We start from the raw sequence: 20,197 nt of genomic DNA on the forward strand, positions 1-20,197 counted from the left end.
TTAAAACTTTCTTATAAGACCGCGCGTTTAGCCTACTCTCGTCTCCTACAGTACCCCTAACTCTAATACAGTAGTAATCAATTGTAAACCTTTCCTTTTAAGCTCTTTCCTACCTTAAATAAATCCGAGGACATGAAATAGTTTCGTTATTGCACAAATTAGTATAGTATGGTATTGACATGCATAGTGCGACGGTTTTCACCATCTCAGCTCCGGGGTCGCCTTCATTCTGTTTTACATATGTTAATTTTGTTATTCGACACTTAATCTTTTATAGGGAAGGGATGAGAGGGGGGGGGGGGGGGGAGAGGAAGGGTAAACTATGTGATCGAAATGTTTTTTTTTGCAAATTACGTTGGCTCCTCCGCTGACCAAATACGAGAACGGTGGATGGTGATCAGAAATCAAACGCTGACCCCGACGTGGCTACACTATACCCCACAGCTGGCGACCCATTTCATAAAGGTACCCTGACCTGTCGGATGCATTCACGTCCAAGAGAAAGCGAATTAAGTCATCACGCCACTTCCGAAATCGCTCCAACGCCCATTCCTCCGGACGAGCTACTTTACTGAGTCTAGATGGGGAAGGTAATTGCATCCCATATCATGATACTAACGCGAAAAAGTGTGTCGTGTAGGTTTTGCCTGATGAAGCTCAAACTCCCACGTGCCGTCAGACCTACAGTTCACCTCAAAGGAGCTGCTGTAATTCCGCCAAGGGAGCGTTCCAGTTGGCTTACATCAGCCCCTCGGTCGACACCATTGAATAATGTGATAGCGCTGCGGACTTATTCCCACGAAATATTACGCCGCCGCCCTCCACGTGGATTTTCACAGACGTCCAAAGTGCCTTCATCCTAAACGCCCCAACTGCAGGCCGTGTTCTCGTTCATTACCAGTTGGCTTCATAATCTTCATTCCACTTTCGCGCCCTTGACTCTACACGGCCCCGTTAGGGGGAGTAGTTCTCCAGCGCTTCGTTGGCCTGATTCGTCCACGTTGGCAACCCCTCTCACGTGATAGCGTGAGAAAAAAAATCCTTCTGTCTAGTCCGTGTTTGTGAGAAACGGATTTGCAGCGACACTATCAGACATTACCCAACTATGAAGTTTATTCGAGAGGTAAATTTGGGAATGGGGTAAGGCTTGAGGGTAATTATATTGATCTTGTCGGGGAATCCTGAAAATTGACATGTTGGTTTTATGTACATATTAAAGTGGATTAGTAGTAACTGTCAGTCGGCAAATATCAGCATCACGCGTTCCAAGTCCATCTGGGAATTTGGTTGAATTGAATTGGAAATAAAACACTTACCCAGCCCCTATCCGCTAAATAACAACATCCGGGTTGGGTTTTACACAACCGTTGCCATTTTGGGCGGGGTGTTCGCGAATATCACTAGATTTACCCTGAGCTTATACATAATATCTTTACCTCCAACTGATACATCCTCAACATTATTTTCCTAATTTTTATTGTGTTACCCTCTCTACCGGCCGTAACGAATGTGCTTCGATATCTCCTCCCTAACCTGGTAGTTATTGAAAAATTTCGTTGTAACACGGCTTCGATCGAGCCCAAAGCGCGGTAGCAAGATACTTAGGTATATAGATTTCCGTTATAATTTGACTTTAATCCGAGGCTCCATTGAAGCCCCCAATTAAAGTTTTATCACTTTCGTTTAATTCTTTCCGAGAAGAATATTTTTGGTTTATTATCTTTTGACCACAATCTTCTGTTTATGACCCGTGACTCTAATTGAATCCATAGCAATCGCGCTCAACTTTATTCGAGAAGAAATTTTAACGTTTATTAATTTTTATACAATTCATTTATAATCCGTGACTTTATTTGAATCCATAGCAATCGCGCTCAACTTTATTCGAGAAGAAATTTTAACGTTTATTAATTTTAATACAATTCATTTATAATCCGTGACTTTATTTAAAACATAAAATCGCGTTCAACTTTATCCGATAAGGAATTTTTAGCGATTATTAATTTTAATTACAACTCGTTTATAATCCGTGACTTTATTTAAAACATAAAATCGCGTTCAACTTTATCCGATAAGGAATTTTTAGCGATTATTAATTTTAATTACAACTCGTTTATAATCCGTGACTTTATTTAAAACATAAAATCGCGTTCAACTTTATTCGAGAAGGAATTTTTTGCGTTTATTAATTTTAATTACAACTCGTTTATACCAATTAAACTTTTCAACCTGAATTTAATTATTACGTCAAGGACACTGAGTCTAATTTCTTCAAACACTGAATTGAACTGTCTGTTTTTTGACCAGAAAATCTCTAAGTCCGGGATAAGTTATCAAAGTGATAATTTCTCCTAGCGCGGCGCGTATACTCCCTTAAAAGGTCCTCGGCGACTTGTGACGAACTATCTCGATTTGTGCCCGCGCATGATGTCTTATAGCAGTAATTAACTACGCTTGTCATTGCGATCCAACCTTTATTGAAGCGTTACGGTCTTATATTTCTCGCACAATATCCTCTGTGTGACTTAAAACTTATCAGACTTACCCTTCTGCGTTTCTCAGAAAAAATGGGCATCTGCTGTCTCACAACACAGGCCCGTACTGGTGAAATTCTGAAGTTTGCCCCATCCTGCAGGTGCCTTATAATCCGTCAAAATTGACCTGTTTTTCTAATTTAAATTTTTCGCGTTCCTATTTGGTCCGTGATGTGTGTTCTGATGACCTTTCCTTTAGTGCGCTAAGACGTCCCCTTACGCGTAACTAATCAAAATTTTCCTCTTAACTTTCCGTTTTCGTGGATATATCCTACAGCCTACCTTTAATCTTCTTTCTCCCGTGTGGAAATAGAACTCGCAACTCGCCTTTTGTCGAATTGAATGCTGTACACGTCCGTTCCTCCCTTTACATCCCGAATCGATCACTTCTGACAACCATTCCCCTTCCTCCGTATGATAAGTCCCTTGCGTAAGGTCGCCTCCTACATTGCACATTTATTCACCTTCCCCTTTCGTAGTTTAGTATAATAATCACACTTTTCACTGATTATTCCAAGTTCCTAAGGCCTTTCCGGTACTTGTTCTAGTTGAAATGTCCCAGTACACATCATGTCGCTCACCCTTTGCCTTTCGTCCGAGATCGCATCGGTTTGATAACCTGTTTATTTCTTTGGCCAGTTTCATTTTAAGAACTATTACTGAATTTTCACGATTCCTCCCTGCAATTATGGGTGTTGGCCCAAATGATTTTGTCACACGCCTATCTTCTCTCTCCGTCCCTCAACTCGTTTTGCATCAATCAGAGGTCTCAAGTTCCCTTCATAACAAACCCGTATGTACTCGGTCATAATTCCTCTGCCAAGCGTCTATACATTAATTTTAATGTATTTTCGTCTTCCATAAGCCACGTATAAAATTAAGTACTTTCGATAATGGTTATTACCGACTAAATGACGCAGAACCATGTTCGAAATTTTCCCAAAAATCAACTCTCTCAAGTGTCTGAAATTGGCAACCCTCTTACTTCTTTTAACCTCGAGTAACAGGCCTGTTGCTACCAAATCTCGCTCCGTCCGAGTGAAGTTATGCGTTCAAAAAAGGTTGTGAACTCCTAGAATGTCAAGTGATTTAACCTTGATCCTAGCCCCGTTCGTTCACCTATTCATTTTGTGGGAATATTTCCAAGGTCGATGCTATATAAATCAAAACCTAAACACGCCCCCTATCTGTAATCCCCTTTGTCCTGTCAGAAAGTCACGCCTTCTCCTTTCGTCGCAACCCTAAAGGAAACTCCCCCACCTTTGTATGCAGTTCCCTGTAATTCATATGCGACTGTGCCGACAGATAGCGCTACTATGACGGATTATATCATCTACCTCGGGAGAGACCTTGATTCATCACACCAGTGACATCTATGAGTAACCTCTTAAACTACTATCTAGGATATCACAAATCCAATATTGTGTTTGTATGCTTTTCTTGAAAGAATTGAGTTTGTAAACGGACAAAACTATTTATTCATATTGTGTATGTATGGGCGCAAACAAATAATTCATCTTAATATATTAATCCACGTGTTCGTAGATGGCATTAATCAATTTATTTCATAAAAATCTTATTTTAGCAAGTTGCTTTACAATATTAAGACAAATTATTTGTTTGCACCCATGCATACGCAATATGAATACAGTAGAACCCCATTAATTCGAACCCCGATAATTCGAAAAAACGCGTAATTCGAAATTTTCGCCAAAAAAATTTCCGCAGAAAAAATTTTTCATACAAAATTTTTTTTAATTCGAAATTCGTTAATTCGTTATTCGAAATTTATTTTCGTCCGCGCACGAAAATTAGTTCGGTAATTCGAAAAAATTTGATTTTTGCGAAAATAAATCATAATATTTTGTAAATCTGAATCTAAAAGTCAGCCGTGGCGGTAAAACGCCGAAAAATGTATTTTTACGTGGATATACATCGTCCTAATAAGTATTATTATTTTGTAGATCTGAATCGATTTACACTGGAATGTCGTACTTTTTCAAATTTATTTCGAATATCTGAGTTTGAAGGGCCGAGAAAATACGTTTTACGCGGTTATATGTCGTATTTTTACGAGTTTACACCAAATATCTGAATTTAAAGAGCCGGCCGCGACGGAATACGGCCGTGAATTCTCGTTTTACGCGGAAATATATCGTATTTTTACGAATTTAAATTCAGATATTTGAAATAAAGGGCCGGCTGCGACGGAAAATTACCGCGAAATCTCGATTTACGCGGAAATATATCGTATTTTTACGAATATCTCAATTTAAAGGGTAGGCCACGACCGAAATCGGCAGCGAAATCTCGATTTATGCGTAAATATATAGCATTTTTACAAATTTATTGCGAATATCTGAATTTAAAGGGCCTGCCGCTACGGTAATCGGCCGCGGAAATATAGAAATAATTGGTATTAATACGAATTTACAACTAAAATACCACCCGGATTTGAAGAGGCGGCCGAGAAAATCGATTTTCGGCATTTTTTTTTTTCATAAAATTTCGAATTACGTGGGAATTCGTTAATTCGAAATTTGATTTTTGATGTCCCGTGGATTTCGAATTAACGAGGTTCTACTGTACATAGTTTTGTCTGTAAAAAAAACTTTCTTTAAAGAAAAGTATACAGGTACCATATTGGATTGAATCATCGTTACGAATACGTACGTATACCCTTAAAATTATTTAGTCGTGTGTCCACAGGCCCTTGCCTACTGCATCAAGTGCTGTTTCTTCTCTATCACGTGGAGTCTGGTAGATTTGGAAGACAAGCATGTGAATGGTATGGATATAGACTCTGATGTTCAAATATTGAGAGAAAGGTTGCACGCCTACGTCGACCAATGCAAATCTATAATCCAGCAAGGTTACGACAAGGAACTCAAGGAAGAGGTCAGTTTTAACTTTAAATTAATTTGCATCATTTTACATCTTTTCAGATTTTTCATTATATTTCCGTAGAATCATTGTTATTTTGATTAAATTACTTTTAAATAATATACACCCATCTTCTGAAAATTATAAAATTACACATATAGACCTCATAAACAAGAGAATTCCTTTGTTTTTCTCATGTATTTTTATAATTACCGTGACTCTTTTTTCTTTGTGTGTGTGTGGATGCTGGAGATGCCGTGCAGAGCGTTTTTTTAGGAGTAAAGAAGAAGGGTACCTGGTCTTGAAAAGACAAATTTTTAGGACGGAGAAAACACATAAGCCGACATATGAATCCAGAGCCGATCTGTCCATTCATAAAAACAACCCATTCTCATGAACAAAGTATCAACCATTTCAAAGAGTATGTTTGAATGTATTTGTGCACACCAATATTATTCATCAGTGGCATCTCTCCGTGGGAGGACGACGGGGACAGACCTCTCCAGATATTGCCGAAACCTGCTAAAAGAAAAAAACATTTGATCTCTGTCTACATCAAAATGAATGAATTCTATGAACATAAAAGCAATTAACATTCGCAGAAATATAATATAAAAATTTGTTCCTGCAACATTTTCATGCGACAGACGTCTGCTCCACTCCACGTCTTTAAGCTACTAATTAGCTTGAATCTAATCCGTTGATGCATTTCTCAGTGCGCAGAATGTTGCATTCAGATTGGGGACAAACCAAGATGTCCCTTCAGGCATTTGGGTAGATTCTTTGGTTTCTTTCTCGATTGTAAAGCAATCTTTGAAACTATGCATGCATATGTACTTGTATGTGAATTTTAAATACTGTGGGGACAGTTGGTAAAATCCCCTGTGCCAAATAACACTAAACTGTTTGTTTATTTCAAGAAAGTTACATAGTTTCAGGCGGGAATCGTTCAATTCAAATTAAGTTCAATGATAGCAAGATATTGGTTTATTTTTATTATACTATTTTATAAATCGGTTCTTCAGGCATGGCTTGTCCATGAACGTTATTGTTTGAAAATTTTTATATTATATTCTCTGGGTAGTAAGATTTTAGTACACTATGTGTAAAAAATGTCAGTCCCCACCATCGAAGAAGTGACAAGCCACCACTGGTATTCACTATACATTAAAATGGTTCCAACTAGTTTGAACACCTACCTGCAGTCCCCTCTTCCTCTGCAGTAGTCCTACAATATGGTACACCACTGCAGAAGCAAGAATCTCTTTAAAAGTATTATTTGTATGGCGCCGTTATCGTGGGAAAATCACCGTAAGTGCGCAAGTAGTGATAGTGGTATTTTTTCAGGCTTACGTCTCAATATGTGATCTTCTCATATATTTCTCTGAGCAGTTATACTCTGTTCACTATAAAGACGAACCTAAGATGCAGTGGCTAGTCTATGAAGCCGACGATGACCTGGGTGACTTGCTCAATGCGTTCGTTCAAACTTTTGTGTTCGATCAGCAACACTACGGTAGGTGTAATATGCAACAAGTCTTTTAATTTTATCATTTTATTTATTATGCAGTACAAATCGGTATATGTAATGACCAAAAGACCTGTGGTTCTGCCACTGAAACCTCTTCCTACTTCTCATAAATGACATTTCTGATAAATGCATTTAATATACATAATAAAATGTGTCTAGCACTGGTTACTTTAACCGGATTGTACTGTACTGTTCTAATAACAGATTTTTACAAAGTGAACAAATTATTTTATATATTTTATAACCATACAGAAGTAATAGCTGCAGCACATATTTCAAAATTCTTTCATTTTGTGTTACAAAAAAATATGCATTATTTGTCCATTCATTTCATGTAAATTTCAATGAGATCTGAATACAATTCCAGACCTAGGTTTATTATTGTAGTATGTAGACAAAAACACTTAGCTGATGTGTGTTTTTTGTTTTACATGTCACGCCGATAAAATAATTGTGACCGATTACTCATTTCTCCAATTTGGGTAAGAATATTACTATGGTACTCTGACACTGGCAAATGAGGGGCACTTATTTTCCCTTAGTAATGACTCCAGTCTGACGTTTCACAACAAAAGTTCAACCAAATCATGTGCACTTTTCAGCCATACAGTACATCTTGGTTATGGTGATATCGGATACAGCCAAAGGCCATCTACACTGTCTACTCATCCACGATGACAACTGAGCTATGATGACATCCCAACTATTGCCACAACTCAGCTAGTGACAAATACGTGATTCCAATAAAGACCTGCATAAACGCAACCATCAAAAACCTCTGTGACAACTTGGACACCTAATAACAGTTTCCATTCAAGCATTCACATTGTTCGTTTTTAACATGTGTGCGACTGATGGTTTGTGCTCATGTTTTCCTGAAGACCTTTTGCATCCATGGAAATCCGGAGAGTATGAAGGCTTGTTTGGAAAAGGTTATTTTGTGTCCACAGTTACAAATATTTCCATCGTCACTCCATATTTTTGACATTTGCATTTAAGCAGTCCTTTAATGTCACTATAACCAAGTTGTACTGTAATAATGAGATTGACTGAATATTTCACATGATGATAAATTTGATCCTTACTACCTAACCATACTAAATAATGCATATTTTTAGTAACACCTAATTTTGTTAATAATTAATTGTAGCTATTATGATGTTTAATTGAAATGTTCTCAGATTTATTTGATTTATCATTACTAAGGAAAAATTTGCCCCGGTCGCATTAATTTTCTTTCATTTTGAGTTCAGTACAAATTAACATCCTTGTTTTGCCTTGCCGTTTTGCTTTGAGATACCTTCGCTTGACCTAGATCTGTTCAAATAGAACTTATTTTATAATTATCCCATATTTGTAGGATAAACTTTTAGAATATTTAAACAAAAAATCTGGAAATTTTACCTAATACTGACATTTTTTCTTTTGATTTATTTCTATTTGAACTTTTCTAAGAATAACATGTTTTGCTTTAACAACTATTGCTTTGATGGTTATTTATAAACATCTCATTCCTGCCATTTAACACAATAACCTTCATTAAATAAATAACTGGTAAATTTCTGGATTCCATAATATTATTTAAGAAAAAATCATTGTATGTTTCTTAAATTTCACCTATTTGCTTGCTTCCAACAAAGCACTTGAATGTACATATTATGTTATTAAACTAATATTATATTTTCATTATACGAAGTTTCTAGTACTCGTTTCAGATTGTTATTTCACATGCTATATTTTTAGATGGACAAGATGAGAGAAGAATTGAAGAGCTACATAAAAGAAGAAACTTTTTGGCTTCCTATTGCAAGCTTATTGTTTATAATGTGATGCCCACAAAGAGGGCAGCTGATGTCTTCAAACATTATATTAAGGTAAATATTACATACCTGCTCTGCCAGGAAACATTTTCTTTTTAGAGTTTTGCTATCTAAACAGGAACAATAATAATTATAAACCTTCCATTAGTGACGCTATAATACATTTGTACTTGTTATTTATTGTCTTACAAAATAATATATGTGTTTGAACGAAATAAACGATAGGACCTGCTGGCGTTTTCGTATTCAAAATTTACGTTGAATACTACCTCAAGGCCGACTAGAAAAAAAAAACTAAAACAAAAAATACAATCCTGGGTTCCTGACAGATTTTGAGGTGTCAAGTCAAGGCCGACTAGAAAAAAAAAACTAAAACAAAAAATACAATCCTGGGTTCCTGACAGATTTTGAGGTGTCAAGTCAGTGCCGTTTCATAATAGAGCAACGACAGTTTGCAAATGGTGGTGATTGTTGTTGCTACTGCTGATTTGTGTGTTGTTTTAGGTAAAGGTTACGAATTCCGCTTCACGGTAAATATGGAATGTTTACTTTGAATTAATACTTGAATTTAGTTATATTATTACTAAAAGTTACTATAAATGTTGGGGAACCTTTAATAACGCCTGCTCGCGTCCCCTTTAGAGTTATATCCCAGTTTTCAAGTAGTTTATGGGCTACGCTAGGTTTGTATAGGTTTGTGATTTAATTCTAATACGATATTATGAATATAATCCAACTCTTGATATGAACACAGTCGCCGTCGGCTGCGACTATAACGGCGCCGCATACTAATTGACATATCGCGTAAGTGACTTAATAAACGAAATTAAAATTAAAAGTGCGTATTTTTCCGTCTCCCCCGACATAATAAATCATATTTTGAATTAATAAAGCTAAATCCATTTATTTGAAAGTGAAATATTGCGTATTAAGAGTGAAGCGGAATAAGAGAAAAATAATGTTGTTTTATTGTAAGCATATAAATAAACAAGTGATTAGATTATTTTAAACAGTGAAGTTTAATTGACGACAGCACTGACTTCGTAATTTGGCTCAGACTCTACTCTATTCGGCCTTGCATTTTCTCTATGACACATAAAATCTTTGGGCGGGAAACAACTGTATTATTTATAATAATCGAAAAAAATAAGTATATAATGCAGAAATAAGCAATAAGTGACTGTAATCTGCGTGTCGTTTCAACCACTCCTTCACCCAGTATATTTTATTTCGCTTTAAACTCATTTTTTGAGCGAGCAATTCGACACTTGCTAAACAAAGCCACTGCTGCTTCCACGTTGCCGATATGCTGAGGCTAGAACTGTTCAGCGTACACTGAACGTCGAGCCAATCTCGTTGAGTAAAACCATATTTAAGGACATCGCCTCAAGCCTTCGTTCTTACTCATCGCTTTTACTTGATCGAGTAAAAACGAATGTGCGTGCTAAGCTTTTGAGTTTTCCATATTCCACCTCATTGACACAAATTCTTTCTTTTGTTTTTTTTCATGTAAATTTCGAATTTAGAATTAACTGGTGTTGCCATTATAAACAAGATTTTCAACAGCATATTTATTTAAGTGTTACCATTATAACCTGGTTCCTACTCAACTCCATTGGTAATAGGTAGTTACTTAGTATAATATAATATTTATCACTAATGATTGTTTTTCTTCAGTGCTACAATGACTATGGAGATATTATCAAGTCTACCCTGGGTAAAGCGAGAGAGATAAACAAACTTAACTGTGCTCTCACCATGGTACTCAGTATGCAGAGCTTATTCACTGAGATGCTTCCACTGTGTAAAGGAAAGGTTACAAGAAATCTTCAAGAGTTCAATGATTTGAAGGTATGTATTGATTGAATTAAAAACAAACATAGACATATGAATATTAGTAGACCTGCCCTAAGTGATTAAAAGCGTATTATCCCCACTCCCCATTCCGGTTCCATTGGAGCCGGCTGTGCTCGCGTATGGCCTCAAGTGAAATTTGAAAACGTGACTTCATCATTCTTGTGCGAACTATGGTCGAGGCATCATCGGTTCATTTTACGAAATAACACGGCAAAATGTTGACTTGTACTATGAAAACTTGTAAAAATAGATGTGAAAAAGAGAATAAACCCAATTGTCGTATTACATTCCATATATAAGCATTATTTTACTTTATTTTAAGCATATTCACATTGTATAATATGGATCAGTTGTAGAAACATGTCTGGACGCGAAACACAAAGCTGGTTGGTTGCTGGGAAGTAAATTATGAACATTTATAAAAGTGTCTTAACTAAATACTTAAACGAAATATTCGACTCTGAAAATACAACCGAATTTTTTTGCCGAATTTGGACTTCGCAAATTTGTTCATAACGTGGCGAGTAATTTGCGCTCCCATGTAAAAATGTCTATTCATTCAAAAGCAGATTTTACTTTTAAGAAGTAAATGGTGATATTATAATGCGAGATGCCTATTTACTGTCAGATTGATTTATTGACGAATCACAGTCAGCTTCACTCCCTTCGTTCTTCAACAGTTGATTTTACCCCTCGCCATTATCTTCTCGTCTATTAATTCCTATGTCTGTGAAAACAAATCAAAATGCATTTTAATACTTCGACTAATTTTTTTTTTTTTAATCATATATAAATTAGTTATAAAATTTAACGTTTTATATTCTATATTATATTTATTCTAAAACTACTATGAAAATATTCCATTACTTATGTACTAATATTTGGACTTCACATCATTGACTCATAACCCACAAAAAACTGCAAGACTTTTGGCTTCCCATTCAAAGGGAGTTCATTGAAAATTTTGAAACCTTTATAAAAAGTATTGTTTTGTGTTGCCCATAAATTTGTCTTCGGAAGCCTAAAATCGTTGCAGCTTCTCGTAGGATAGCCATGGACTGCACTATTAATACTAACACTTTTTAACATATAATCTGGTAAAATTCAATTTTTTAACTTTTAAATTAATACTAGGGTATTATAGACCAAACGTTGCCACACACTTAGAAATATTGAGTTGGCGTTGCATTGTTTTTATCCTGGTATATCTGCTACAGCACAATATAGTTCTGAATTATTTCCAATATTTTAACTTTCGTTTTATTGCTCAAAAACATTATACTTGTGCAGAATCGAAGGTAACAATAAATTAAGTCAATTTCAATTAATTTTGCCATGTTTATAAAAATGTTTTTTTAACGACCGCCCAGGAACTTGCGAAGCGCTTTGCTCTGTCCTTTGGCTTGGACGCCCTGAAAAACAGGGAGGCCATAACAGCCCTGCACCGGGCCGGCATCCAGTTTGCTGTGCAGGACTGGGGGGGTGCAGAGGGGGGCAGTGACCCCGGCTCCCCCCCGCCTCATCTCATGTTCTTGGAGATACTGGCCGAGTTCACCAACAAGCTGCTGAAGCAAGATAAGCGTGTTGTGTAAGTACCTAACCCAACCATAATTATCGACATTCTTTATACATATATACGATATCCAATGTGAACACTTCGGTTTATATTTAATACTGATTTTTATTGAATTTTGTTCCTCTTATACAAAATACAGTACGTGTCGAATCATGAACTTCTGTTTTCCGGCAAGTGTCCGTTAATGTGTTAAAAGAAAATCAAACATTCCTGGGTTACGAATAACCTGACAACATTTGAAAATCTTACACTAAGCAGAAATGTTTATATGGTGATGAAGAATTAGTCAGCTGAGGAATTGAACTCACGAGGCCCGGGTGGAAATCAAACGCTTTGCCAACTCAGCCATTTGATCAACTTTGCTAACTGACCGGCCATTTATTAATGCATTTACTAATTCTAAGGACCAGTTGTTTCGAAGAATTTGAACAATTCATCAAATTTCAACGTTAATTTGCGAGTTCTGTGAAAGTCCTATTCAAGTTCTGATATTATATCATTATAGGCTAGTTTCTTGACAGAACTGAAATAATAACAGAACTAGAAAATATCTTTCACAGAGCTCGCAAATTAACGTTGAAATTTGAAGAATTGTTCAAATTCTCCGAAACAACCCGTCCTAAGTTAACTTAATATTGTTCTGCCCAGTAGTAACACTCCATTGAGGAGAACCGAGATAATTCAGACTGTTTGCAAATTCATGTAAATTATTTGTGTAAAACTATTACTACTACTCCTTGTATGACAATGCCATTCTTTTTTCTTTCAGACTCAATCTGCTGGATCAGAAGATAGCAGCGGGTATGCCTTCATCTCGCGGTGAAGATTGGCAGCCCTTGCTGACCTACAGGAACACCCTGGTCCACGGAGAGGCTGAGTTGCCCCCGCAGACCTCCAAGAGGGCATACACCAGAAAACGCAAGGACCTGGGTATGTTATACAATCTTTCAACATTACATTATTTCAACAATCTTTTAACTATTCAACGTTATGCTGCAACACTTACATTGTGTCAAAACATGCCGCATGAAGGGATAGCATGCATTGAAAAGCTTAAAGTAGAAGTCCAGCGGTGAGCTTATTTTGTGTAGGTTATTCATTTAAACCAGCGTACTTAAACAGTTCCATATTTTCAATCATTGAATTTCAGTATTATGCTGCTAAGATTGACTTCTGTATACAGTAGAACCTCGTTAATTCGAAATCCACGGGACATCAAAAATCAAATTTCGAATTAACAAATTCCCACGTAATTCGAAATTTTATGAAAAAAAAAAAAAAAAACGCCGAAAATCGATTTTCTCGGCCGCCTCTTCAAATCCGGATGGTATTTTAGATGTAAATTCGTATTAATACCAATTATTTCTTTATTTTCGCGGCCGATTACCGTAGCGGCGGGCCCTTTAAATTCAGAAATTCGCAATAAATTCGTAAAAATGCTATATATTTACACGTAAATCGAGATTTCGCTGCCGATTTCGGTCGCGGCCTACCCTTTAAATTGAAATATTCGTAAAAATATGATATATTTCCGCGTAAATCGAGATTTCGCGGTAATTTTCCGTCGCGACCGGCCTTTTATTTCAAATATCTGAATTTAAATTCGTAAAAGTACGATATATTTCCGCGTAAATGAGAATTCGCGGCCGTATTCCGATGCGGCCGTATCTTTAAATTCAGATATTCGAAATAAATTCACAAAATACGATATATTTCCGCGTAAAACGAGAATTCACAGCCGTATTCCGTCGCGGCCGGCTCTTTAAATTCAGATATTCGAAATAAATTCGCAAATATACCATATATTTCCGTGTAAATCGAGAAGGCTTGGCCGATTTCCGTCGCGGCCGACCCTTTAAATTCAGATATTTGATGTAAATTCGTAAAAATATGATATATTTTCGCGTAAATCGAATTTTATCGTCAGTTTTTCGTCGCGGCCGACCTTTTAAGTTAAGATATTTCAAGTAAATTCGTAAAAATATGTCATATTTCGGCGTGAATCGAAATTTTTCGGCCGATTTCCGTCGGGCCGTATTTTTTAACTCGGATATTCGAAGTAAAGTTAGTAAAAATACGATATATTTCCGCGTAAGTTGAAATTTCGCATCCGATTTCCTTCGCGGCGGGCCCTTTAAAATTCAGATATTCGAAATAAATTCGTAAAAATACGATATATTTATGCGTAAATCGAGATTTCGCGGCCGATTTCCGTCGCAGCGGGCCATTTAAATTAAAATATTCGAAATAAATTCGTAAATATATGATACATTTACGCATAATCGAAATTTTGGCCGAGTTTCGTCGCGGCCGACGAAACTCGGCCGCGACGAAACTCGGCCGACCCTTTAAATTTAGATATTTGGTGTAAACTCGTAAAACTACGACATATATCCGCGTAAAACGTATTTTCTCGGCCCTTCAAACTCGGATATTCGAAATAAATTTGAAAAAGTACGACATTCCAGTGTAAATCGATTCAGATTTACACTGGAATGTAAAACGATAACTGGCGTTTTACCGCCACGGCTGACTTTTAGATTCAGATTTACGAAATATTATGATTTATTTTCGCAAAAATCAAATTTTTTCGAATTACATGAACAAATTTTCGTGCGCGGACAAAAATAAATTTCGAATTACGAATTCATGAATTTCGAATTAAAAAAAATTTTGTATGAAAAAATTTTTCTGCGGAAATTTTTTTGGCGAAAATTTCGAATTACGCGTTTTTTCGAATTATCGGGGTTCGAATTAACGGAGTTCGAATTAACGGGGTTCTACTGCATTATCTACTGTATATGTAACTGGCAACTATTTATCTATAATTTCTTTTGAAATAACCAAATTTATAATATTACATCTAATTATTTTGTACCAACATCTTAAAATTAAAAAAAAAATAGTTTTGGCTATTGTTGTAACATTTCTTTTTTATGATGCATTTTTTTTATGACGGTTGGTTTTACCTGAAATCTTTTATAAGCACGCAAGCGTTATTTGTAATGAAAAATTTACCAATCATTTTTGTTTTATTGTTACCAGGACACCAAGAAGAGGAAGAGGATGAGAATGCCGACAGTGACCAAGAGGCCCCACGGTATATGTATTGATGGATTATCGACATAGCCGCTTTGTTTTTCTTTTTGTTTTTTTTGCTAGTTTATTTTGTAGTAGTTACTATGAGAAGTAATTATTACATATTTGATATCTACATAGCAGTGTTAACACTTTCCAGGCCATGACCGGACCCTGTTTGGTATGAATTTTTCTTCCAGTTGGCCGGCACTTTACTCACATACGCTTTACACGCATCCAAAGTCGCGACCTGGAAAGTGTTAATACTAAACTTCATATTGTTAGTTTGGTTCATATTTGTTTTTTATTCCATTGGCATAGAATACACAGATTGGTCCTTGCTGCACTCACAATGAAGGACAACCTAGGTATTTAATATCAATGGGGTACACTTTCATTTATCGATACAGTAGAACCCTGATAATTAAAAATATTATGAAAGTCAAACAAATTATTTTTTTTTGGTTTTGTAGGTTCAGATTTCAAATTAATCTGGTTTTACTTTATTGTCATTATATGTATTCATTAGTTCATTCATACAAAATATTTGTACTATTTTGCTTCATTTTGTTTTTATGGATATGACTTTTAGAATTATACTATTTATTTTCATCTGTTGATATAATATCACCACTATAGTTGTGTCTTTCATTTGATGTTTCATTTGATTTCATTTGATCTAAATGTGATTAATGTCTTACAGGTACTGAGCAATAATTCCAATGGAGTTAGCAGTACACCTATACTTGTTTTAGTAATTATTATACAGTGAAGTGACGCATACAAATATTTATTAAAATTCTTGTGAAATTAACAACATTATGGAGTAAATATTGAAGTCCTTGTAATATAAAAATATAAAGTTTTTCGATAATTGCATAAATCAAAAATGTATATTTTTTTAATATTATTGTTATAGTATCAATTAATAATAATGTATTTTCATTTCAACAATTTTGTACTCCTATTTTAGTTGGTTAAAATTTTTAAGAAAGTGTGCGGAATAATATTTTGTTCAATATATTTTCTTGATCATTTTGAGAATTCAACATTTTGTATATTTAATAAAAAAATATTTTCAAAATTCTATTATTATATATAACCTTTGTCAAAATTTCCTTATGTACAGCTTCCTAATTCAATCCATCCATTTTATTTTATCTCCTAAACAAAAAAACATTGTTCTTTAGTAATTTACTTGTGTAGGTTAGTACTCATCAAGTAGTTTATATTTTTCATTCATTTTTATTATGATTATTAATATTATTTAGTACATTATCTAAAAATTAACCCCGCCGCCCAAAAATTTCTACTCCCAACTCGAAATTGAAAATGATTCGATCTTTCCCAATCAGTCCTGTTCCTAAGGCCTCTCTTCCACAGGGATACACAAGTATCCGATACTTTAAGTATCTCGGCTATTACCGCCATACACCTGCGCGGACATTCGTACACAGGCCTCTTCCACAGGGATACACAAGTATCCGATACTTTAAGTATCTCGGCTATTACCGCCATACACCTGCGCGGACATTCGTACACAGGCCTCTTCCACAGGGATACACAAGTATCCGATACTTTAAGTATCTCGGCTATTACCGCCATACACCTGCGCGGACATTCGTACACAGGCACACGTTGCCGACGTCTGGTAAACTCAGTCTCCTGCGACCAACCGGTCCAAGACGTTACCACTCACAGCTTCGAGACTTTAAACATGGCGGAACAATTAATAAATATGATTGTCTTGAAAAAATAATGGACTCATTGTCACTTGTGTCAGACATTTTGTAACAATACATGTGCTTTAGATGAATGCTAGTAACAAAAATGTCAACAAAGAATGTCATGTATAGCGGTTGTGAGTGAAGTTAAGAAATCTAGTTTCGATATTTCGAGAGATGGTGGTGACGCAGTTCTCATGATTTCAGTAGCAAGGTCTACGGACTGTGCGACAAGTTGTTTTTAATGTGATCACATTAAGTAACTACATTGCCTATCAGTATCGGACACTTGCGTATTCTTGCGGAAAAAGTGCCTAACTGGGAAATTGACACCCAATAGGCTACACGTACACTTCGGAGCGGCGGTACCACGCGCCGCTGCAGTTCGCCGCCCAGAAAAGTTTTACCATGGACTGCATCCGTTACCTTACTTTTGTACTTTACTTTTTTGCGTAGCAAACTGGAGTGGTGCGTGGTGCCGCCGCTCCAAAGTGTACGTGTGGCAGAGCCTATTACCCCACTAAACCAAACATATCAACAAACTTCTAAATGTGGCACATTTAGAAGACACCTTAATAATTGAAGCTGATTCTAGAAGTAGTATTCAATAGCAAATTTTTTTTAAGAACATTTATGAAATCTGCATTCATATATTCAAGGATGTGCCTTGATGTTTTTTAGATCATTCAGATCAAAATATTTCTAGGTTAGTATTATTACTCCCTGCGCTATTTACCATTTTTTTGTTTGTTATTTTTTGTAAAAATTTGACTAATTTATTAATTTACAAAAATTGATGTCAAGAAGAATAATTATTACTAGTTTATCTTGTGATCTGAAAATCCTAAAAATGCAACACTGCGCCAATTAAAAAACAATAAAAAGGAACAAAAATAAAAAAAATTGGATAGAAATTTCAGTTTATTTCAATGTAAATCGGTCGTCCATAAAAATATTTTTAGCAATTTTTTTTTATTTCATCATATTAGCACAGTACACAGCAAAAATATATTTTTAAATAATTTCCATTAACTCACAAATAATTGGCAAAATTGCCTTTGAAAACATGGAAAATTGAATTCTTTAATGCTCTAATATTTAATAATTTAAAACATAAATTAAAAAAGTATCACATATCTGTGCTAGATATTTGCTACACATTTTGAAAAAAATAATGATGTATTCGATTAGGTATTTTGGCCTAAAATTCAACTGTAAGTTTTGTATGAAAAAGGCTGCCATTCCCTTTAATTCTCTTGTCTCTTATTTGATATTAAAAATCAAATATATTTCTAGCTTTAGGTCGAAAAGAAGAGCTAGGAATAGAAGATGTCATCTCAGAGTTAAATATATAAAAACAGAAATGCCGGAAGCAAGATCCTCCAGCACTTCATCATCAGAAGAATCCATGCCCATAATATCCAGTATCTCCTCCCTGAACATTGAAGATACACACTAACTCTTATATTCAAAACATTGGAGATGGGCCGTGAACCATTGTAAGGATAAAACTGCATGCACACAAGTGTCCGCTGCATCGCTCTACCCACAAACCAAATGTATAATGTTCATTGGCTCCGCCGCTTTGATAGTTCGTGCAGTCAGCACCTTCCATGTCATATCTCCCTTTGTTCATACGTAGCAATGGTTTTTCCACAAACATTGAATTTTTTTAAAGTGGGGTGAATATTGTAAAACACAAGAAAAAAAACTATGACACTGCAAGTGTTAAAATACGTCCTTTTATAGGAATTTCATTCCAAATGGTTGAATGATAATTCAACACACCTTTAATAGGTGATATATGTAAATATTGAAAAGTGATGGAAAGTAGGTTATTCATTTATTCATTGGTACTAAAGTTTTTCATTACTATAGCAACACCAAGTTACTCACATTGTATTCGAAACTTGTTCTTCATATTGACAATTTGTTTTAAATAAACCAGGGAAAACAACATAACTCGATTTTTTTTGTTTTTTAAATTTATAATTTTGTGAATGAGATTTGTTTTTATTTTGATTATCTTCCTTGCAAAGCATTAAATAATAAAAATCGTTTTAAACATTAAATTATGATGTAGAATCATCATTTTCCTTTCGTAAAGTACCTACCACTAATTTCTGCACACAGTTTGGTCTGTGCTTTTTTAAACTTAAATTCATTTTTCCACGAGCCATCTTGGTGTAGCCATTTAAAACCATTTAAACAATTGCAGTGCCGTCAATTTTTGTTTACTAATATGCTTTGATTATATAAATGTCCTAATATGTCAGACTGTACATTCATATTTCTCAAAAACTGGGATTGCATTTTCAGAACTCTGTCCCTGATATTAAAAAAAATCTATCTTTTCTGTTCTATTTATTTTCCTCATATTATATAATTAATTTGCACAGTCCAAGAGAAATCTTGTAATTTTTATTATTATTATTATTTTTTCGCATAAATAAAAGTATTATTAAAATATGGTTAATTTTTGCACCTAATTTGTTTTATTTTTTTTTATTTATTGTCTTATCATGTACGCGCCTTCAAAATCACTTTCTTCTAAATGACTACAAGGAGTTACTCTAATTGCGTGATACAGGCGCAGCTACTTGTCCAACTTCAAGAAATAAATATATAATTTTTCTAGTGAAATGGGGAAGAAGGTAGGTTATGTTTGATACACAACTCCTTACCGATGGCCTGTTCAGCTCGACAATGCTAACTTTGCAGTCGCAATTCAAAAAAATATATATGAATATTCTAATTTAGCTGCCCGCCAGCTGCGTGGTGTGCCAGATCGGGAGAGGCTGAATTGGGGAGACCCTTGGATCTCTCCAACTGGTCTCTCGACCTATCGCCTTGCGCTGCAGTGGGAGAGATAAATTCATATGTCCGTCACTCCTGCCCACATTGATTCCTAGATCCTACCCAACCCTCATACCTTCTACCTTCCCAGAACGTCCTCTCCATCCTTTTCTTTAAAAAAGTCCCACCACACAGCTTTTCCAAAGATGACATAGGCCCCGTATGAAATTGTTTTCTTCGAGGCATAATTTATTTATTTATTTATTTTGTAAGAAACAAACAGCTTTTATATAATATGCAGTGATAGATATAAATATACAAGTTAATTGTAGTCAAGCCACAGAAGTTTCTTATGTTAAAGTGCATTAGAAATGAAGTTTTAGTTTCTTAAAATTAAT

General features: G+C 35.4%; 1 protein-coding gene across 4 annotated transcripts in view; it reads left to right on the forward strand.

The window, feature by feature from the left end:
• SA1 (stromal antigen) overlaps positions 1 to 16,277 on the forward strand; it is a 30,296-nt gene extending 14,019 nt beyond the window's left edge. For 2 of the 4 annotated variants that reach the window (XM_089633307.1, XM_089633306.1), the window contains exons 16-22: positions 5,244 to 5,432; positions 6,765 to 6,933; positions 8,692 to 8,822; positions 10,446 to 10,619; positions 11,996 to 12,213; positions 12,971 to 13,131; positions 15,247 to 16,277. In XM_089633307.1, the coding sequence (XP_089489433.1) occupies positions 5,244 to 5,432; positions 6,765 to 6,933; positions 8,692 to 8,822; positions 10,446 to 10,619; positions 11,996 to 12,213; positions 12,971 to 13,131; positions 15,247 to 15,314 (1,110 nt within the window). In that variant the 3' untranslated portion in view covers positions 15,315 to 16,277. The remainder of the gene's footprint in view (positions 1 to 5,243; positions 5,433 to 6,764; positions 6,934 to 8,691; positions 8,823 to 10,445; positions 10,620 to 11,995; positions 12,214 to 12,970; positions 13,132 to 15,246) is intronic. The other 2 variants (XM_089633308.1, XM_089633309.1) reach the window with 2 other exon arrangements.
• The last annotated feature ends 3,920 nt before the right edge of the window (positions 16,278 to 20,197 follow it).

Source organism: Hesperophylax consimilis, chromosome 7 (genome assembly GCF_061612785.1).
Source record: "Hesperophylax consimilis isolate HC1 chromosome 7, BYU_Hcon_1.0, whole genome shotgun sequence".
NCBI lineage: Eukaryota > Metazoa > Arthropoda > Insecta > Trichoptera > Limnephilidae > Hesperophylax > Hesperophylax consimilis.